This window comes from Chlorocebus sabaeus, chromosome 12 (assembly GCF_047675955.1).
Source record: "Chlorocebus sabaeus isolate Y175 chromosome 12, mChlSab1.0.hap1, whole genome shotgun sequence".
In the NCBI taxonomy this organism is placed as follows: Eukaryota; Metazoa; Chordata; class Mammalia; order Primates; family Cercopithecidae; genus Chlorocebus; species Chlorocebus sabaeus.
In genome coordinates, this window is record NC_132915.1 from 51046686 (window position 1) to 51070139 (window position 23454).

The following is a 23454-nucleotide window of genomic DNA, read 5'->3' on the forward strand; positions in this document are numbered from 1 at the left end:
ATGCCCTTTTGTTTTTTCTAGTGCTCTTTGTTATTGTAGTAATATCCAAGCTGAGCTTCACGTGGGAAATCAAAGAGCCAAAGACGAGGACTTTTCATTATACACAGAAATCCAACGGAATGCTTTTTATTCCTTTTCAAGCAGTTACTACTTATCTGCATGACTAAGACATGGAAGATCTAAAAAAAAACTAAGTGCTAGTCTGGCCTCTGCTCCTTCACCCACATGGAAGTTTCACAAGCATGTTTAAAGTTTTGGGTCAAGTGCTGTCACTCTCAAAAACCAGTGGGTCTGCATTTTCCTTTGCACTACAGGTACTCTAACTACGGACATTGCTGCGGTTTTTATCTGATTAGAAGTATCCAACTAAAGTAGTTAAATGTTGAGAAAAGGTAAATAACTGATAGTACATAAGAGAACCTGAAGTACTCTGTTGACACTTAAATTATACAGCCAAGGACAACAGAGGAAATGATTTAGTGCTATTAATCAGTAATCCAACAGTATTGTGTCTGTGTGCAACTGTCTTTCTTTTGGCTAATATCTGTGAATTAATTGGTCATTGAAAAATCTGATAAAGGAATATTCTAAAAGTACACAGTGAAATCCAAATTATTTCTATCAATTACAGCTCACCTTTTCTGAGGCTTAAACTTGACATTTAAAAACATTTTAGGTATGACTTTGTTTCAAAATGAACAATATACCTCTGGTTAAAATTCTACCTTTTAAAAATTAAGGTATTTGAGGCCTAGAGGGCTTAATCTTCTACTTAATATTTATTTTACTTTAGTAGTTTTTCTACAGAAAGTTTGTGAAAGATTTCATCCCCTATGTATAGTTTCTTTATCCTTCAAAATCTGGTCCTACACTGTATTCTTTGGCCCATGAGGTCAAGTGGTGCCATCTGCTGGACATAAGAAGTGGTGTCATCTGCTGGTCATTGGTATATAACTGTCTGAGAAAAACCACATGCACTGCTCTAGAGGTAACTTAAGTAAACTGCAGTAGAGCACACTTACCACTTTAGAATTAACCTTTAAGCTATAACTTCTCTCTTCCTCTTCCACCTTTCTCTCTTGCATTTTCTCTTATGACTCAAGCCTTAGACTATTTTAAACAGCAGATTTAAGGGGGGGAAAAAAAAAGCAAACTTTTGATGCCCCCTGGTGTTCAGATTCCTTAGTATTTCTGAACTTTCTCTTTTGCTAAAACTAAAAACATAATAATGTGTTCTTCATTCATTCATTCATTCACTTATTCATTCATCTAATGAACATAACTATATCATGAATCTATGAATTACGCTCTATTTGAGATAACTGGATACCAAATTGTGACCAACATGACAAGGAAAGAAAAAGGAAGAATCTCAAGACAAAGTTAAATTGAAATCTGTTTTTAAGTGTCCTTCGAGTTTCTCAGTTCAGTTGTACCAAATCTATGATGGCTGGCCTTATAAGTAATCTGAGGAAAAGAGGAAAAGAGGGTAGAAGGTGAAGGGGAGAGAGGAGAGGAAGGAGAGGGTGGGCTGGCTCAGTGAACATGACGTAATCCACTCATGACACACAGAACAGACAACTTGTTGCTTCCTCTTTAAGTGCATTATAAATGTAACACTTTTTTTTTTTTTTTTTTTTTTGAGACGGAATTTCACTCTTGTTGCTCAGACTGGAGTGCAATGACCCAGTCTCGGCTCACTGCAACCTCTGCCTCCCATGTTCAAGCGATTCTCCTGCCTCAGCCTCCTGAGTAGCTAGGATTACCAGCATGTGCCACCACGCCCAGCTAATTTTTGTATTTTTTAGTAGAGACGGGGTTTCTCCATGTTGGTCAGGCTGGTCTTGAACTCCCAACCTCAGGTGATCCACCTGCCTCGGCCTCCCAAAGTGTTGGGATTATAGGCGGGAGCCACCACGCCCGGCCAACACTTTTAAATAAAGAGATAAATGAGGTTAATGGGAATATATTACTTTACGCGCAAGATTTGTGTCTAATGCTTTAATTTAATTGTGGCAATTATTGTCAGATGGTCTAGGATAAAATTTTGTATCCGGTACATGACCTTTGGGAAGCTCTAGGAAGCCCTCAGCAACATCATATTTCCCTTGGCACACCTCTGCTCCATTAGCCAGCAAGAGAGATTTTCACAGTTGGATAAGAAGCTTCTTAGATGATCACCAATACTCCATGACTACTCATCAATCTAGCCACCGGAAACAATCACCAGTACAACAGGACTGCCATTATCTCCATGATATGGAGTGAAGAGCTCATCTACGTGCCAGGAAGGTGGTGCACCCCAGCTGCATGGGAACAGAAGCTCCTGTGCTCAGGACACTTCTAGGCCTCACTTTATGTATCTCATTATCTGGATGTTTATTCATATCCTTTCAAATACGCTTTGTAATAAATCAGTAAACGTGTTTCCCTGAGTGTTGTGAGCCACTGTAGCAAATTAATCGAACCCAAAGAGGGAGTCATGGGAACCCCAACTTGAAGCCAGTCAGTCCGAAGTTCCAGAAGCCCAGACTTGCAACTGGGGGGAAGGAGGAGATAGTCTTGTGGGAGTAAGCTCCTAACCTGTGGGATCTGATGCTACATCTGGGCAGATAATTGGAATTAAATTAGAGGACACCCAGTTGGGTCCTGCTGCAAAATTGACTGCTTGCTTGCTGGAGGGGCAAAATAAGCACATATTTTGGGATCACAGAAGTCTCCTATGCTGATTGTTATGGTGTGAGAGCACAGGAAAAATAGTTTAAGAGTTTTTCCCAAACAACATGATATACATGTACCAAAATATTGCTGTATCCCATAATACATAAAATTATTTTGTGCCAACTAAAAAGAAAAGGAAAAACAAGAATTTAAAAATCCTAGAATGGTATTGGCATAGAAACAGACATATAGAACAGTGGAACACAACAGAAATTCCAGAAATAAACTCGTATTTGTGGTCAATTTAGTTTAGACAAAGATGTCAAGAACACACAATAGGTATAATGACAGTCTCTTCAGTGAGTGGTGTTGGAAAAACTGGATATCCACCCACAGAAGAATGAAATTAGACCCTCATCTCACTCCATATACAAAAATCAACTCAAAATACATTGCAGATTTAAATGTAAAGCCCAAAACTGTAAAATTTATAAAAGAAAACATAGAGGAAAAGCCCTGTGACACTGGTCTGGACAATGGTTTCTTGGATACACCCTGAAAAGCAATGGCAATAAAAGAAAAAATAGACAAATGGGACTGTATCAAATAGAAAAAGCTTCTGGACAGCAAAATAAATAATAAAGAAACAACCCATGAATTGGGATAAAATATTTGCAAACCTTACTTCTGATAAGGACCTAATATCCAAAATATATAAGGAACTAAAACAATTCAGTGGCAAGAAAACAAATAACCTGATTTTAAAAAACGGGCAAAGGACCAAAGCTAACATTTCTCAAAAGAAGACAAATGGCCAGCAGATACGTGAAAAACTATTCAACATCATCAATCATCAGGGAAATGCAAATTAAAATCACAATGAGATATCAAATCATGTCTATTAGAATGGCTATTATCAAAAAGATGAAAGAGAACAAGTGTTGGAGGGGAATGCAGAGAAAAGGGAACCCTTTATACACAGTTGGTAGGAAGGTAAATTAGTACAACCACTTCAGAAAACAGTACAACGTTTCCTCAAACAAATAAAAATACAATTACCATATGATCCAGAAATTCCACTTCTGGGCATATATCCAAAGAAAATGAAATGAGTATGTAAAGGAGATATGTGCACTTCCATGTTTATTGAAGCCTTATTCACAACAACCAAGATATGAAAGCAACCTAAGTGTCCATTATGAATGAATGGATAAAGATGATACACATTGAATATTATTCAACCTTTAGAAAAAGAAATTAATTCTGCCCTTTGTGACAATGAGGATGAACTGGGAGAAAATTATGCCTAAGTGGAATAGGCCAGGCAGAGAAACACAAATACTGTACTGCATGATCTTACTTATACATGGAATCTAAAAAAAGTCAAACTCACAGATGTAGAGAGTAGAAGAATGGTGACTACCAGAGGCTGGGGATTTGGAGGTGGTGATTATTTGGATGGGGAAAGGGAAGATGTTGATCAAAGGGCACAAAGTTTCAGTTACACAGAAGAAATAAATCTGTGATGTATTGCACAGCATGGTGAATATAATTAAGAATAATGTTTTATATATTTCAAAATTGCTAAAAGAGATTTTAAATGTTTTTACATAAAGAAATGCTAAGTATCTGAGGTAGAAAATATGTCACTTTGATGTAATTATTCTACAATGTGCTTATATGTTCATATATATTATTACATCACACCTCCTGAGTATATACAATTATTTGTCAATTAACAATAAATTAAGAAAAATATAGCAAGCAAAAACTCCTCTTCCACTTTCCCTCAGTACTTTACAAATACATTTCCCATTACATTCTTATGAAGTGCTAGTTTAGTAATTAGCAAGCCTTTGTACCACTTCACCCCTATTTTAAGTCACCCTTTCCATCTCTTTTCTTTTACTAAAATCTAGTCTATCCTTTTACTCCACAGCTTTCTCTTAAGGAAGCTGATATTCTTCCATTCCCTACATACTAGGGGACTGCGATGAAGGGTAGCATTCTCCTGGTTTCTCATTGCCAACTCCAGGTTAGTTTGCTTCCATGGCCTCTAGAGAAACTAATGCTATTAGAAGGTGGTCTCTTCCATCTAGCTCTACCATCCTCTGATCATCCCTGTGGTTTTGATTTACCAGTCCCTCCAACAGCTAGACCTTGTATCATGGTCTTGCCCTTACCCCAAGTCCTATCTGCCACAGTTCCAGGAGATGCAATATTAATGTAGACAATACATACACAGAGATTAAAAAAAAAAAAAAACACCTTCCCCTTTTCACCCTAACTGACTAATTCAATTGCTTACTTCTTGGATCTTGCCATAACCTTTAGAACTTACTACTCTTCTAAAACCTTGAGCTCTGATATTTCCCTCCAGGACCTCCTCTCCTTCCCTCTTTCACATTCCTTCACCCTACCCTCACGGCTCTTAGACACCTTTAAGCCCTCCAATCCCTTGATCCTCCACCCTCTTGATCCTCCACCTTCATCCATCATCCAGGTCCTTCATGGCTTCATTGTTCCCCACAGGGGCGGGATTTCTTTGATTGATAAGATAAACTCATACCTCCCCAACATCCTCAATTCCTTGAGGTCCTATCTGATCAGACAAGGGTGAGGGGCTGTCAGAAAAAAATTAAACGCCCTTGCAGATTGGTACCATTTCTAATTCATAGTCCCTAATTTCATATGGTCAAATCTTTGTCATCTTTTCTCAAACTCATTATGCAACCCTTATCTCTTATTTTATTGAGAAAATTATACCATCAAGAGTGGTCTTCCTTAGGTTCACAGCATCTATTCTTACATTATCTAGAGGCCCCATTCTTACCTCCTTTCTTCCAGCCCCAAGTCTCCATTCTAACAGAGGACTATGATTTCTGTCAGAGCTTCTGATCCCATTCCTCTGGGATCTTGTGCCATTAGCCGTATCTTTCTTAGTGTCTTCCATGTGAACTTCTTTTCACCTGCTTACAAACATGCTCAAAACTCTCTCACTAGTAAAAGAAAAAAAAATACCCCATTGATTACCTATCCTCTGCTGTTCACCTCCCAGTATCTCCTCCCTCTTCATCCAGACTTTATGAAGGATAGGTTTGTTGTTTATTTTCCTCATCCACAGGCTGCTCACCCTCTCTCCAATTTGCCGGAGTTTTGTTCTCGAGGCAATAGTCCATGTGAGTTTTGTATTGGGTATTTGAAAAAAAAAAGTCCAGGGTAAAATAAGGGTGAGAGCTCTGTGTGTAAAGAAGTATTTAAAAGCTATTTGGGTTTTAAATTGTATTAAAAGTCAGAAAATTTAAAAACAAGTCTTCCTTAAGCATATCTGTTCAACTTACAAATCTTGTTATCCTGTTTACAAGTTGAGTACAATGAGAAATATCACCTTCACTTTTTTATTGATTACTGTAATAGCTATTTTTGGATTAACATTTCTATATTGAACAGAATAATTTTCCTCAGTACTTTATTTATATTCAATTAAATATTTTAAACAGGTTTTCAAAAATTTGACTTTAATTTTTAAGCATTTCAAATATCTGACAGGACAAATTCATAATACCTATAAACAAAATGTTTCCAAGAACTCAGTTAATGCTTGAAATAAAATTATTTATACTCAGGAAATATAACCAATCAAAGTATCTTATATAATCTGATAATATACAGAAACTTTGTCAAATTATTCTTGCCTTCTGGCTTAAAATCAAACTTAAAATCAATTGCACATTCAATTGGACTTATGAGGATAACCTCTGAAATTCTATGTATTTTATATACTGTATAAAGTTTTAAATAAGAAACAGAGTTTTTCTTTAAATTTAGCACAAACGTATTAATGCTATGTTGGCTTTATTTCAACATTTCTATATTTAATTCAAAACCATCCTATGGTGGAAAAGCACTTACCTAGAGTGAGCATAAAATTTATTTTCTAAACTGGGACATATTTGAGAGGGAAAAGGGAAACACAAAAAATAATTAAAACTTGTTAATTGATCTTCAGTAGGTATAAACCAGGACTATCCCAGCCAAACCAGGCTGATGGTCACTCCTTCCTGATCCAAGTGTAGGGAATCATTTATAATTTGGATGAGCAGAGCTTTGTGGTCAAGTGTTTATGCTCACAATATGGCTATATAGGTCAGAGATGTGAGCAAGACCAGATACAGGTCCTGAGAGTGATCTGCTTCCTCAGTGATTCCATCTGTGTTGCAAGGGGATCTCTGAGGTTTTTCATAACTGTTGCATCAACCAGGGACCTCAAGTTTATACCATCAAAGTGATTTTGTGATTCTTTCTCACTTTCTTTATTGCCTGATTTGGGTAGATACAAGTCACCACGACCAACATCATGGGTTGCTTTTAATGTTTCCAAGAGGTCACAACTCTAAAGTCATTTTAATGGCATCTCATGGGCTTTGGCATTTCCTTCATACTATTTTTCTGGCTCTGAAACAAATGCTTGTTTTCGCTCAGGATAAAGGTCACTAACTACTTCTTAATAATCAAATCTAATCAAATTTATTTTTCTTAATATTAATGGACCACATGATTAATTATCTAAATGACTGTCTTCTACACTTCAATTTCCTTCATACCCAACTTCCCCGCTAACAACACACACACACACCCCTCACCTCTCTAATTTCTTAGTTCATCCCTTAAGGCTCACTTTCTCCAGGAAAACTCTAAAAGGCGCCCAGCTCTGTGTTTTTACAGTATCTAACCTCACCCTTATCACGTTGTTTTATAATATTTGACTTCTCTTTCTGACTCCTCTCACCAGATCAGGAGTTTATTAAGGGCTCAGAGAGTATATAGATCACACATCTTTCTCTCTTAGCACTAAGTTTAAGGACCAGCACATGATGGTGTAGAGAAACTTTCCCATTGGAGAAAAGGCATAAAAATTTATGTCATGTGAACACACAGGAGCCTTCAGAATGAAGACCCAAAGATCCAGGGAAAATTTTCCATTTTTATGATTAGCTTTGTTAACCCAAAATATCTGAGACAGGTCTCAGTCAATTTCGAAAGATTATTTTGCCCAAGGTTAAGGATGCGCCAGTGACACAGCCTCAGGTCCATGATCAGCCTTCCACTGCATACACAATTTAGTCTGGTTCAATGAATTTGCATTTTTACATAAACAATAGGGCAGAGGAAGCAATCAGATATGCATTTGTCTCAGGTGAGCCTCAGAGGGATGACTTTTGAGTTCTGTCTGTCTTTCGTCCACAATGAATTTCCTTGGGCAAACTGTGAGGGAGGTATGTAGCTTCTTATATTTGTAGCCATCTTCTCCAGGAATAAAATGGGAAGCAGGTTTTCCTAACATAGTTCCTGGCTTGACTTTTCCCTTGGCTTACTCATTTTTTCCCTTAGCTAAATGATTTATATTTCTTTCACAGGTTCAACAAAGTATGGACAGCCACGTAGAAATTTGATTGGACAAAAAGGGGATGACATACTGCTAACAGACTGAGTAGGGAAACCCAGCAAAGCTGTCTGTCTAGATTCTTCTTGGCCTCTCTGTGTAGCATTCCTTCCTTATGGGTGTGGGGCAGGTCTCTCTCTGGAATGGGGGTCTTATAACCCACAGTCAATCAAGATAGGTCAGATAATTTCTTCATGGCCATATTTGCATATTTTTTGGTTCTTATCTTTTACACAGAGAGGCAGAGGGAAGGTTAGAGAAATATGTTTAGGTTTTATGGCTGGCTTTAGGGAAAACGTCTTCTGGTTTCTATTATCCACCTTGGGGAAGAAGGATTCTAGCTTCTACGGTAGCATCAGGGGGAGAATGGGAGTGAAAGACAGGCAGGAAAAGGTCAGAGAAAAACTTTTGCTTTTGAGGCTGCTTCTGAGGCCTTCATTTTTGGGGTATTGTTTTCTGAATCTCAACACTGGAAAAAATAATAATTAATCAAGAGTTCAGACTTTGCAATTAGGACAGATTCAGGGCTGAATCTCAATTACTTTAGTTACATAAATTTGAGAAGACTTCTTAAATGCTCTGAGCCTCATGTTCCTCATGCAATGATAGTGATAATAAAACCTACACTTGTCCTTTCTCAAACATCACATCTGACCTAGAATTTCATTATCTCAGTTTAAGGCTGAATAGCATAAAATTCATAAACCCCTGGGTGAGGTAACATTTTAAGCCGATTTTGGCAACTTAACAGGTTTGACAGGTTGGACTGACATTTCGATGGGCTAGAGAGAGGGAAGTCCTGAAGATTCCAAACAGACAAGGAAGCTTTGGGGAGAGGCAAATAAGCAGAAAAGATGAAGCAATTCAACTTATCTCTCTCCCCTCCTCTGTAAAATGGAAATTATAATAGCAACCACATTAATAGCTGTGAGGATTAAATGAAGAATATGTGGCTCTTAATAAGTATTAGCTGTTTTGTTGTTGCTATTGAAGATGCTCAGAAGACAAACATGACTTTGTTCCTGATTTATTTTTAGGATTGTATGTACAGACGGCATATGGATTTGGCAGAGAAGAAAAGCAATACTTTTAGACTTATTTCCTACATTTTAATGTTTTTCACTGTATACAGGTGTGTCTTAAGTTTTTAAAGTGGAATAAAGAGCAGTGGGTCATATAAGAGCTCATTATATGGGTCTCTCATCATAGCTTAGATCCTGACATGCTAAGGAGAGATTATGTTGCATCTGTGATATTAAAATACATCTGGGTATCTATTACTTTTTGGCCCTTTTCTATAAAAAGCACAGAAGCTGAGAATCATGTCTCTTTAGAGCAAGACTGAACATACTCTCTCTTTCACTGAGGGAGGTATAGGGTTCAGGGCCTAATCTTGCACTTTGCTTATCCTTAATAGAAATAATAATACCTACCTTATAGGATGTGAAGATCCCAGGATTCCAGGGTAGATGGCCATTCTGTTGACCTGAATATGCTTTTAATGTGCAGAATTAATCTAAGAAAAGTGAAAAACTGGTGAGATTTTACTTCAAAAAATCCAAATTATATGCAACTCAAGTCATCTTCAGTAGAGTTTCAGAAATGATAGGGGAGATACAATTTGAAGTAAACTTTGAAAACAAGACAAGGTGACTTGCAATGAAGGCTATTTCTAGGGTAAAAGGGTCTTCGAATAGAAGGAATGAATAAAGAAAACTGAAGGAGAACTTGATTCTATTGCAACAAAGAAACTTATGGGAAATTCCAACTATCTGGAGCAAACCAACTTTAAAGCAGACTGTCAAAACTGACCCTGCTTATCTCATTTTAAAGCATGGGGTTCTTTCTACAACCAAAAACACAGATGCCAGGTTACACTTCATAATTTCCACTTTCATTAAAGGTCATTATAAGGACTTGCCACCTAAAATGTGACGTAAATATTTTTTGAGAAAGCTACTATATCACTTGTAATTCCCTCTATAAAGTACCTGCAATAAATGCATTTTTAAAATCAGATTTCAGTAATATTTTCTTCACCTGTGACATATTACTTATTTTGTTTATCATTATGATAATGGGAGAATGGAACACTTTTCTTTGTTTTTTGTTCTTATTTCCTTAAAATTTTAGAGAAATAGTCACGTACTAACCTATAAGGAATTTAGAAAGGTTCAATTAGTTAGCCTTTCTGTGACAAAAATATCTAAGTCTCTAGCTACTAAAATGTTAATGTTTATGTGGCATCATGGTCTATACTGTAGAGTCAGAGTAAAGACACATAGCTATATTTTTTAGATCAATAATTTGTTCAGTTATTTACAATCCAGAGTGTTAAGAGAACTTGGATTGCAGACAAAATTATATTCTGCAATTATATTCAATTTTTTTCACAATGTTACCTTAGGACTGGCCTGGTACATACTTGCACATCTTTTGCTTCTTATCTTAATAAACATTAGCCACTATTTTCTTTTCAGTACATTTTTTTTTCCTTCTTGGGCGGGGTAAAGAGAAGTTGATTATTCTGATAATTGCCTGTGGAGAAGTTTCTCTGGACACAATTTTATTAAGGGCATTGAGTCTCTTTGGGGTTAATTTTTCTCTTCCCAATGACCACACTGTGCACAATGGTGATGTTGTGAATTTTGAACCCGAATTTATACCCGTTCAGACATCTTTGGCTTCCTCACGCTGACATAGGCTTGCCTGGTTGAGAATTTGAAGATGCAATAATTTTTAAAATGTCTTACCGTCATTATTACAATTAGTTTACTTATTGTTCCCCCAGATATTTCTTCAACAATGTTCTGCTAAATCTAGAGTGGCTGCTTGCTAATAGAACTTTAGCTTGTTCACTAAGCTGCCAGGATGGGACTCTAATCCATTGTCAAAAGTAGTGGCCAAAATGTCCCTACTCATTGTGGCTGTGATACAGGTGTATTGTAAAAAGATCTGATTAACACATAATTGGGGATCTCTAAGTACACTTCCATGTTATTTAGAATTTTTATTTTGGCCCAAATATCTATAAGGTAGTGGGGAGTTATGTGAGTTTCTTAGGCCATGAAAACTTGCCAGCTTTAATACCTCCAGATGAGGATGGGTTACCAGCCAGCTTGGGCCCATTTTGTAGTACCCATCCAGGACAGACATACTGGCCAGGCGCAGAAACGTAACAATTCAGTGGGAAAGCTGATACAGTTGGTTGAGGTGAAGCATTTTATGCATTTGTGTGAATACTTCCTCTTGAATATTTGATGATTCTGGAATGGTTTGGAGAAGACTTCAAAAATAACATGTTTAGTAAAAGGGAACTGTAGGACTTGAACCATTGCTCAAGACCCAATATAGTCAGCTACTGGTGATAACCATTTCAGTACTTTGTTGGCTAGGACCTAGAAGCTGGGAAGACATTTATGAGAGATTATCAAAAAGGGGAGAAGCTGTTGAAACCTTCATACTGTTTCATAATCAGAATTATTGTAAGATGACCTCGTTCTTTATAATTATCTTCAGAAAAGCAAGGGTACAGGTTAACAGAGGGGGATTTATAGGATAAGAACAGAAGGGCAGGGCAAAATCTATGTTCCTAGACAGACCGACTCTCCTTGTCTTGTTGACATAGTAATCAAAAATGGAGACCACTGAAAATGTTTGTGTATTGAAAATTAATGAAAATTTTGTCTTCCTTTTTAGGACTTGTTAAGAAAAAACATGACCCAAAACTTGGAAATAAGGCAAAAATATTACTGCCTACCTTTTCAAAGATACTGCACTAAAGAAAGCACTGTCTCACAAGCCTGCCCAAGGGTAATCCAAGTCTGGGTAGCAAGGGATCATGTGATTCAGGCACTACCCTGAGCAGAAAACAATGGCCCAAGACCTCAGCCAAACCCAGCTCTCCACCTGTTTTTGTACAACTTTGAACTGAGAATGCTTTTTTACAATCTTAAGTGGTTGGAAAAATATCAAAAGTAGAATAATATTTTGTCACATGTAAGTGTATATGAAATTCAAACTTTAGAAGAATTTCCTCTTCACAGACATCACATCTTCAAGAGCAAATGCTTGAGCCCTTACCTGCAAGTTATAGTAGAAAAGTCCAGAAGTCCAGCCTGGTCCTTTCCAAGTTTCCAACTCCTATACCTAGGGGTATTTTAAGCTTACAAGATCTAACTTGGTTACAGCGTCTAACTTTTAGCAGAGAGGCAGTGCTGAGTAGAAACCGGACTTGCTAATCATATCAAGTCACTTAAGTTGGCTAGGACCCCCTACTTAGGTAGCGGCCATAAAGCCCAGGGCATCCTTGTGCCCTCAATGGTTCACTTCTGAGTGGTGGGCTTCCTGCTCAATAGAACAATCAGCAGAAAGGCTCCTAGAAAGCTACATTGTCTTCATCCACGAAGGACTCCCTGTCTCCTGTTTCTCAAAGGAGCATCCGAATTCTACTTTCATTCCTCTTTTGCCATTGCATTTTATAACTTAAAAGAAATAGATAATTGTAATAGAATAAAGAAAACTTTACATTGTGAGAAAATTTAGACCTAAAGCATATAGTAATAAGAGGACGAAAGTCTATACTGTTTAAGTTAACAGGTTCTATGAGCAGTATCCAGGCTAACATCACACAGTGGTATTTTGAATTAAATTGGACTTGTGTTTCATTTCCGTGTTTTGCTGCTGTAAGAGGAAAGCATCCCCTTTCTCGGCCCGCCTCCCACCTCCAGGCTAATTTGCAGCATTTCTACATCTTAGAGTCCACCCTTAAGATCCTTGTCACCCATTGTTTTGTTTCAGAACGCTTAATCCATCAAGGAAGGTTAAACTGGATTATCCCAGTAGGGAAGAGATGGGGGCTTTGAGCATGAGGGATTATCCCTGTAAAGGGCTGGTGGTGGTGGGGTGTGTGTGTGTGTGTGTGTGTGTGTGTGTCCTGCTAGTGTTGAATGATGGAGACCTTAGTCTGGATTCTGAATCCAGGTGTACTAGATGCCGCTCCGGCGTAGAAAGGGTTAAAGATGCCCCCAGTCGGGTAGAGCAGACTGGGAGTTGTGCACGGTCTCAAACGCCTTAAAGCCGCTCCTCACATTGAAGATAAGTAAATCATAGTTCGTAAATCAGAAAGATTATCCAGTAGTACGTTACTCGGTTTATTTCCCTTTCGTCATCCCTGAGTCTTGGGTCAAGTCCATCCCAGCTGTGTCCTCCAGGAATCAAGGGAAATACGCAAACCCCCGGTGGGTTCGCAGCCGTAGGAAGTGCAAACCACGCCTCCGCCACGGCAGCCGCCCCGCGTTAACTGCCTAAGAGAATCTCTGGCCGGCCAGTTCCGTCCTTGGTGAGGATTTTCCCTTGCGCGAGAACCTGTGGAACGCCGCCGGGCCAGATTTTGCTGCTGAGGCCTCTGACGCCACTAATATCGGGCCAAGCAGGGAGTGCTGCTGTTCCTTACAGGGTTTTTGTGAATGTTAAGTAAGCCAATTAAAGTCCAAAACACGCAGTCTGGAACAATACAGCGCTCGATAAATTGTCTCCATTATTATCATTATCCGTTAGTTACAACTGGGGATAAAAAAAAAAACGACAAAAACCCGGAGAACCGGAAAGGTCTGCAAAAGGGGCGGAACGCGGGAACTTCGATTTGGGGAAGGGGTGGCGGGGGAGATCCCACACAAGCAACCAATCCAGCTGTCCCGGGGAGGAAGAGGAGGAGTCAAGGCCCGCCCCGGGTCTCCGCACTGCTCAGTCCCGCTCTGTGAGGTTGGCACGGTTGCAGCTCTTCGGTCCCTTTGGTTCTCTTAGTCCCGAGCGCTCGCCCACTGCAGCTTCCTTTCCCGTGCAGATATGGCCTCTGGCACCACCACCACCGCCGTGAAGGTGAGATGAGCCCTCCCAGCCGCAGCGGTTCGCCCTGCCGGGTGCCTTCTCGCCCCCGCCCCGGCGTACCGCGCCTCCGGGGGCCATACGCCCGGCCCGCGCGCCCCTGCCGCGGCGGGGAGGGACTGGGGCTGGGCACTCGGGACTCACTCACCGCTCGAGGAGAGGGTACGCTTGCGAATGATCCCCTCCTCGACACACACACACACACACACACACACCACCGTTTGGCTCATCTGCACCCGCTGCCCGTAGGGCGTAGGCACCCCTTTAGAGAGAGGTGTCGTGGATGGGAGAGGCTGCACCCAGGCCGCCACCATTCCTGAGCACCACTCTTCTCCCGAGAAAGACACCCGGCTAGAGCCAGCAGGTGTCCGGGCGCCTGCAGCTTCTGTGACCATCTCCTAGTGCCTTGCGGGACTCCAGCTTCCGCTCTCTGACTCTGCTTGCTGCCTGTGGCCCACGTGGGAGAACTGCTTACTTGCTCTTTTGCATGCTTCCGGCTTCTTCCTCCGAACGTAGGCCTCCGTGCTGAAGTTTTCCCCAGCAGCGCAATGCTGTAGGGGTTCTGAGACTTTCTTCGAAAAGTACAGGCGTCCCTTTTTAGGGCTGCACCGTTTGGAGGCGTCTGGCTTCGAACTGCTTTGTTTTGCAGGCTTGCAAGTTAGAGTTCAATTTCCTTGTGCCCTAGGCCCTGAGAGGTCTTGATACAAGGGATCATTGTGCGGTGGGAAGCTTTGTCCTGAAGAGGGCACAAGTTCTGAGGGTAGCAGCTGGCTTCCCTGGGATTTTAAACACTTATCTCCTGGTTAGTATTCCAAGAGAGAATTACAGCACATAACGAAAAATTGATGCTAAAACTTAAGACCTTTTCTAGGGAGTTTATTACTGGCTCAGGACGCAGTTAACTTGTTTGATTTTTGGAAATTTTTGACCTATGGGATAGGAAGGTCTGCGATCTTCTCCAGAGCATCTCGATACCCTGTACTCGACTGCAGTTTTCCCGGGAGAAGGCGAATCTCTACGGTCAGTGTGTAATCAGCCAGATTTGTTTATTAAGCCCTTGCAGGTTTAAATGAGCCACTTAGAATGAGAGGAATGGTGAAGGGTGTTGCATCCAGACTTACATATGAAACTTGTTTTGTCATTTTGAAAAGAATCTTGCATCCAGCAACTATTTATAGAAGGCCTCGCCCCTGCCTTCATGGTTTGGCGAAAACAAGGCAGAAATGGTTTTCATGAAACTCGTGTGAAGTATGTGACTTCTCTTGGGTGCTCATCTATAAACTGAGAATTTTACTGCCGAATTTGCTGGGAGAGCTAGAATTAAATTGTCTATGTTGCACATGGTTGAAGCTTATTAAGTGGTAGTGCTTGTAAGTGGGAGAACTGAGATTAATTTTGAATGACCTTTTCCCCAACAATTATTAAGTTATTGTGTTAGGTATCATTAGGCCACAACATTTCACCTTACCCTTGCAGGAATACACTTCGAATGCCATTAAAAATAGAGAGATGGTGTTTGAAACAGTCTTACTTCAATCTGATTAGCATTCTCCCTGCCACACGGTTTCCCTTCAAATTAATGCAGTGCATTTAAGTGCAGAAGGGGCAGTGTGATTCTCAGAGACCTGATGTAAATATTGAATAATGTGTATTTTTGATCTTGGCAAGCTTCTGGATATAAGAAGATGCATTTAAGAGATGCATATGGTGCCAGGACTGCCTGCTGATTTCTCCTTCAGTTTAGAACAGATGACAGCTTTGCTGTTGAGATTCCATGATGCCAGCACCATATTCCCCAGACTTCTAAAGCAACATTCTGTATAGAAAATGTGAGGTGCCAGTGTCCAGAGCAAAATAAGTTAAAAAAAAAAAAAAAAACCACATCCTATTCCCAAATTATAGAATAATGGGACTGGAAAATGTTCCTTCAAGACCATCTGTATAACCACACAAATCCCTTTTGCGGGTGTAAAGTTGAGGTCCAGAAAGGTCAGCTAAGGTGTCCAGAATTACACAGCTGGACCTAGATAAGGACACAATTGGGCCTAGAGCCTGGCATTCCACCAACTAGATGTGAGGCATTTCTGAAATCTGAAGTGTGGTCTCTCTGCCCTGTTTTCTTGTGACTTAATGCACAATTAAAATGAGCACTTGATAGAATGTCCATCTTGAAGAGGGAGGCAGAGTGCGAGCAGAAAGCAGGCTGTCTCCAGTGCCCGCTGGACACCACCCAGGTAGAGGTGTAGGAGGCACATGTGTGTCTGAGCCCCATTGGTGTCGCTGGCAGGTCCTTTGAGAAGTGGCTGGATTTGAATACAGTAACACATGTAACACATTCAGTCCAGTTCTAGGTACTCCTTTAATGTCAGCCCAAGTACCTCTCTTTTTAAAATAGAGATATGAACAGGGAAGGGATCTTAAATTCATTCTCAATTTAAGAGGTGCAGTTAACTCATGCAAGAGAAAGATTCCACTGAGTTTTGGATTGGCAGTATAATATTTGGCGAATCTTTCAAATCTAGCCATCTACTGGTGGAATCCTATTCAAAAATATTAATTGAATACCTGCCAGACACTTTGAGTAAGCAAGGCCTTTATTTTCTTCAAGTTTATATTCTAGTCAGGGTGGAAAACCAACTGACATGAAAGTGAAACAGCAATAAGATTCCGTTGGGTGAGGGGTGTCAGAAAAGACTCCTAGGGAGGTGGATTTTAAGCTGTGCAGTAGTCTGCCTCCAAAATCTGTATGTTGAAACCTAATCACCAATGTGATGGTATTAGAAGATGGGGCCTTTGGGCATGATTGGGTCATAAAGGTGGAGCCCTCATGAATGGAATCAGTGCCCTGGAGAGCTGCCTTATTCCCTCCACTAAGTGAGAGGACACCGTCTATGAGCCAAAACGTGGGCCTTCCCCAGACACTGAATCTGCTGTGACCTTAGACTTGCTAAGCCTCCAGACTGTGAGAAATGTCTGCTGTTTATAAGCCACGCAGTCCTAAGATACCTTGTTATAGCAGCCTGAATGGACTTAAACAAGCTGATAGTGAAAATAAGGATAAAGATCCAAGTGAAGACCTGAGGAGAGAGATGGGGGTAGGAGAGCAAAAACCAAGGTGTCACAGCAGTGAGCTCAGTGTAGTAGGAATGGAAATCACGGATGCACAGTGAGAACTGGGTGGATGCAGCTCATAAGGCCATCCTTATAGACCACGATCAAGAATTTTGATTTTAAATGTTTTGGAAACTGTTGAAGAGCAGCAGGTGGCCTTTGATTTACATTTTTAAATGATTACCCTGGCTGTTGTGTACAGAATAGCCAGTGGGCAGGGGAAGAGCTAAGAGATCAGGCCAGAAGTCGGTGTTGGTGCTGAAGTCTAGGGTGGGAGCCATGGAGATGGTGAGGAATAATGAGATTGGGGATAGAATTTGCAGGTAAGATGTGGGGAGTGCGGGAAGAAGAACAGGATGATTTCTGCTTTTGACCTGGAAAATCAAAAAGATGGTGATACTGGTGGGTCATTTCAAAGTGGGCGATAAGAGGCCGTGAGTGACTCCTTGGAGCCAAGGAGGGTGAGTGTAGGATTCCTTCCTCCCAGATACTGCTGGTTAGGGGGCCAGAGGCTGAGATGCTGAGGGGCCTCTTTGCTGTAGGAGCAGAGTGGGTGGCAGGTTGAGGGAAGGAGAAAACCACCTGGAGTGAGAGTAATTGAAACAGTCTTTTTTGTGGTTCACTGCAGTGAGAGGTGGTCCAGGCAGGGAGTGAGTCTATTACTTGGGGAGTAGCCATGGAGAGAGGCAGCAGGAGCCAGAGGCTATGGGATTAACACGGCTATTGTCTGAGAGGACCTCAGGGAGACATTGTCCTCCAGCATCAGCCAAGGGCAGGTAGTATTCCCGAGAGAGGGCCAAACTAGTCTTTGGCACCCGAATAGAGGGCATTCTGGAGGGCTCCAGCAGTGTACCATGACTCCCCTGGGCAGCCTCCCAGCTTTCACTCTGGGAGATTATAAGACTTGGCCAGGCGCAGCAGCTCATGCGTGTAATCCCAACACTTTGGGAGGCCCAGATGGGCAGATCACCTGAGCTCAGAAGTTCAGGACCAGCCTGGGCAACATGATGAAACCCCATCTCTACAAAAAATACAAAAATTAACTCGGCACGGTGCTGCACGCCTGTAATCCCAGCTACTCAGGAGGCCAAGGTGGGCGAATCCCTTGAGCCCAGAAGGCAGAGGTTGTAGTGAGCAGAGATTGCGCCATTGCACTCCAGCCTGGGCAACAAGAGTAAGATCCTGCCTCAAAATAATAATGATAATAATAATAATAACAACAACTTGTTAATCATGGTTGCTGTGACAAGGAGGGGATATGGTCCCATTGTGGGTTGGTAGTGAGCTATAAACATAATGATATTAAGGGAGATGGACAAGTCATGGTTTGTAGACTGTGGAATATGGGCCTTTACACTCTCCGCTTGGCTGTCTCGAGTGTGGCCTACAAGGGCCTTCAGCCTGAAAGTCCTTGTGTGGCCATCTGAAACTGAGGACAACCTGCAGGCCCCAGTTGAAAATCAGATGACCAACGAGCCTTCATTTTGTTGCCTAGGGACACAAGGGCATTTTGGGCAGGACAATTACTTCTTTTGTAGGACTGTCCCAAGCATTGCGGGACATGGAGTACAACCCTTAACCCCCTCCGCAGAAATGCCATTAGCACTCCCCGTAGTCATGACAACAGCCAGAAAGAGCCCTGTTTCCAGACACCCCCAGGAGAGCTGTTTGACATTTAGTTGAGGACCCTAAGGCAAAATCACAAAAAGACTACCTGCCGAAGAGAGGTAGGAGCAGCCAGGTTTTGTACTGCTCAGCAGAGTAAAAGGAGGAAATAAGGGCTTTTTTTGTTGCTTTGAGGAAGTTTATTTTGATTTTTTATTTTTGCCAGGAGTGGTAGGGCATACAGAAACAGTGACTGATATTAATACATTAGTTCCCTTTATTCTCTTGATAATTGTATGGATTAAGTAAAAATCTTACCCCTATAGGTGCGGTTGAGGAAGCAGTTAAGGAAAATGTTTGTATGCAGTGGATCCTGGATCCTTACCTGTGGTTGTTGTCATGGCATTCCAGTCTGTGCCTCAAAAGCATCTAAAGCAGTGGTTCTCAAAGTGTGTCATGCATTCATATCACCTGGTCATTTGTTAGAAATGCAAGTTCATAGGCCCCACCCCAGTCCCAGTGAATCAGAAACTCTGGGGCTGGGGCCCAGCAATCTAGGTTTTGACAAGCCTTAGGATATTCAGATGTCCACTGAAGTTTGACAGCCACTGACCTAGAGAGCTTTGGAAAGGGTGACCATCTGCATTTTTAACAAGCTCTTCCCTTAGTGTAATAGTTTCATGTTGCTGCTCCAACAATTTTCACAAATGGAGTGGCTTAAGACAACACAAATGAGGCCGGGCACGGTGGCTCATGCCTGTAATCATGGCGGTTTGGGAGGCTGAGGTGGGTAGGTCACTTGAGCTAAGGAGTTCAAGACCAGCCTGGGCAGTATGGTGAAACCCCATCTCTGCAAAAAATACAAAAAAAAATTAGCCAGGCATTGTGGTGCATGCTTGTAGTTCCACCTCCTTGGGGACAGGAGAATCACTTGAACCCAGGAGGTTGAGGCTGCAGTGAGCTGAGATTTCACCACTGCACTCCAGCAGCCTGGGTGACAAAGTGAGACTCTTTTTCAAACACATACATACACACACACACACACACACACACAGATGTATTCTCTTACAGTTCTGGAGTCCACAAATCCAAAATGAGTCTTACAGGGCTAAAATTAAAGTGTCTGTTGGGCTGGTTCCTCTTAGAAAATCCATTTCCTTGCCTTCTTCAGTTTTCTGAACCTGTAGAACCATGAGCTAAATAAGCCTCTTTTCTTTATAAATTACCCTGTCTCCGGTATTCTATTATAGAAGCAGAAAACAGACTAAGAAAACTGTTGTGCTTCTAAGAGATTGGGACACAGACACATAGAGAGGGAAGACCATGTGAAGACACGTGGAGAACGCTGCCATCTCCAAGCCAAGGAGGGAGACTGACCTTAGAAGAAACCAATCCCAATCTCGCCTTAATGTTGGACTTCTAGCCTCCAGAACTGTGAGGAGATAAGTTTCTGTTGCTTATGGGGAAAACCCATTTCCTTGCCTTTTTCAGCTTCTGGAGGCACCAGGACTTCTTGGCCCATGGCTCCACATCATGTCCCCTTTTCTCTCCCTCTGCTTCGATCATTATATCACTTTCTTCCTCATTTGACCTTCTTGCCTCCTTGTGATTTCATTTAGGTCCCACCCAGATAATCTAGTATAATCTCCCCATCTCAAGATCCTGGATTTAATCATATTTGAGGCAGGTTCTGGGAATTAGGATGTAGCTAGGATCTCTTTGGGGCAGGGGCATTATTCAGCTTACCACACTCAGCCCACGTTTTAGAAATTTATGGTCTAGGCCCTAGAGCAGGTTGCTCAGTTCTGAGGGCACTTTAGAACCACCTGCAGAGCTTTAAAAATAAACTACGCCTTCCCCAACTAATCAGAATCCCTGGGGCCTGGGCTTTGGTATTGAAAGCAGGAGAGGGGGAACGTCCTAGTATCCAGCAGCTGGCTCAGGAGGGTGGGTGGGTCCCGCTGTTGTTCCACAAGCATAGGAGAGCTCTAACAAATACAGTATGCATTAGGGAAAATCCTCCTCTGAAAATATCTGGCCATTTCAGCAGGTGAAGTGTGTCTTCAAGAGGGTGTCTGCCCTTTAGACTGGTATCTGTACTTTACAAGGGGCGTTTGGTCAAATAAAAACCATGGATGTTTTGAGCCCTTGGATCGTCCAAGCTTACCCGACTAAAATACAGAGTCACTGTATTAGTTCGCTAGGACTGCTATAACAAAGCACTACAGACTGGGTAGCTTACGCAATAGAAGCATTATCTCCTCACAGCTCTGGAGGTTAGAAGTCCAGGATCAAGGTGAGATCAAGGCAAATTTCTTGTAAGGTCAGTCTCCTTGGCTTGTAGATGGCAATGTTCTCCATTTGTCTTCACAGGGTCTTCCCTCTGTATGTGTTTATATCTCAATCTCTTATAAGGACAACAGTTTTCTTAGTCTGTTTTCTGTTGCTGTAACAGAATACCTGAGACAGGGTAATTTATAAAGAAAAGAGGTTTATTTAAAAGAAATGAAAGGGAGACCAGGGAGATAGGAAAAGGAAACACAAAAAAGAGAGAGACAAACTCTGCTTCATAACAACCCACTCTTACTGGAACTAATCCAACCCAATGAAAGCAAGAACACCCTCCCCTGGGACTGCATTAATCCCTTAATGGGGGTGGATTATTACCGAAGCTCATGACTCAAACTCCTTTTAAAGGTACTACCTCCCAGCATCACTGTATTTGGGGAACAAGCCTCAACATGAGTTTTGAAGACCACATTCAAACCATAGCATGAGCTATACTGTATTAGGGCCCATCCCAGTGACCTCATTTGATCTGAATTACGTCTTTAAAAACTGCAAATACAGTCACATTCTGAGGTACTGAGAGTTGGAACTTCAACATATGAACTTAGGGGAGACACAGTTCCATCCATAACCATTACCTACGAGGGTGGCCTACAGAGGGGATGTCTTTTCTGAGATGAAGCCTCCAGCTATCCCTGTGGACCCTATTGCAGGTTTTTAACAGTCCTCCCAGCCTGAGACAGTTAGTTGCTCCCTCCCATACAGCTAGGCTTCCGGGATTTTGCAAGGCCCTGACAGGCCTCAAAGCCATGTCAGCCTAATCATGAGGGCTTCTGTCTGCTGTGCTTGCCAAAATTGTTATGGCAACCAGATCTGAAGGACTGCAATGCTCAGATTGGGCTGTGCCAGCTCCAGCTCTGGCTCACTTACCTCATCATGAGCTTGAGGCACTCAGAGGCAGCCCATCTCCCTGGCATGAGCTGGTCTCAAATGCTTGGGGTCATAGTATTTTGAGAATGCCATTATATAGTGCTGGGTTCCTTACGGCAGTGTGCCCAGGCCTCAAAGTGATGGTGAATGGTTTCTGGGACAAAGAAGGGTTGGTAAAATCTCTTGTAGCCAGGTACTAGTGGAAATAGACACAGAGTAAGGGCTAGTATGCACCCTTTCCACATTGCTGGAAGTAACCGTTCTGAGCAGGTGAGCTGGTATTTGGATAAATGCTTTCACAGTCTTAGAGAAGTCAGACCCTTGGATTGATTTGCTCTTGAACAAACTTTTTTTCACTATGAAAATGCTTTCTTTGGGATGTCTTTAGAACATGTGATGTCAAGACACAAAGAACAACAAGTGCACATACAGTAAGACATGACTGTCATAGAAAGATTGTGTGTGAATAAAGGGTTCACATCACTTCCACCCTTTACACAGTAACAGAAGGCTTTAGGCCACCTACCTCTTCCTTGGCTCACTCAAACTCTTCTTCCTCCTCATCCGTGGCCTCCTGCTACTGCTGGTATTCAGACACCAGGTCGTTCATGTTGCTCTCAGCCTCAGTGAATTCCATCTCATCCATGCCCTCGCCTGTGTACCAGTACAGGAAAGCTTTGCACCGAAACACACCTGTGAACTGCTCTGAGATGGACTTGATCAGATCCTAAATAGCAGTGTTGTTGCCAGTGAAGGTGGCGGACATCTTTAGCCCCCAGGGTGGGAAGTCCATACAGCTGTTTTTATATCTTGGGGAATCCAACCAACAAAGTAGCTGCTGTCATGTTTTGGGCAATAAGCATTTGCCTGTCCACCTCCTTCATGGACATGTGACCCCTGAACATGGCAGCCGCCATTAGGTAGCAGCCATGGCAGAGGTTGCAGGCAGCCATCATGTTCTTGGCATCAAACATCTGCCAGGTGGGCTCATGCACCATCAGGGCCTGGTACTGCTGGTTGTCCTGGCTGGTCAGCAGGGCGAAACCAAACATGAAGTGCAAGTGGGGGAATAGGACCATGTTCACGGCCAGCTTCTGCAAGTCAGCATTGAGTTGGCCAGGGAAGTGTAGACAGATGGTGACCCCACTCATGGTTGCAGACACCAGGTGGTTCAAGTCACTGTAGGTAGGTGTGGGCAGCTTTAGGGTTCTGAAGCAGATGTCAGAGAGAGCTTTATTATCAATGCAGAAAGTCTAGTTTTGAGAAGTTTGGTTTGATGGTCAGTTAGTGGAAAAGTGTGGCATGAGCTACTAGCTTTTAAAATCTTTCAAGGACCTTGATTGACTCCCTATTTCAGAACTCTATCTTGTGTAATAAAGAAGTTCTGGCTGGGCAGAAATTCCATCTCAGGTCTTGAACACATTTCTTACACAGTCTGGAATTAACTGAACTGGGGACTGATGCTTCCAGCCCAGGAGGCCTGGCAGGGTCTTGTCATTGTTTCCTGAGCGTGGATGAAGTCATTGAGA

At 41.9% G+C, this 23454-nt stretch overlaps 1 protein-coding gene and 1 long non-coding RNA gene across 4 annotated transcripts in view; one reads left to right on the plus strand and one right to left on the minus strand.

The window, feature by feature from the left end:
* The window catches only part of LOC140712942 (uncharacterized), a 146105-nt gene extending 132429 nt beyond the window's left edge, over positions 1-13676 (minus strand). For both annotated transcript variants that reach the window (XR_012094805.1, XR_012094804.1), the window contains exons 1-3: positions 12188-13676; positions 9538-9620; positions 5495-5660 (exon numbers count right to left, since the gene is read on the minus strand). This is a non-coding gene — a long non-coding RNA (uncharacterized lncRNA). The remainder of the gene's footprint in view (positions 1-5494; positions 5661-9537; positions 9621-12187) is intronic.
* A 156-nt stretch (positions 13677-13832) lies between these two features.
* Positions 13833-23454, plus strand: part of MTAP (methylthioadenosine phosphorylase) — a 69507-nt gene continuing 59885 nt past the window's right edge. For both annotated transcript variants that reach the window (XM_073021665.1, XM_073021666.1), the window contains exon 1: positions 13833-13984. In XM_073021665.1, coding sequence (XP_072877766.1) covers positions 13952-13984 — 33 coding nt within the window. In that variant the 5' untranslated portion in view covers positions 13833-13951. The remainder of the gene's footprint in view (positions 13985-23454) is intronic.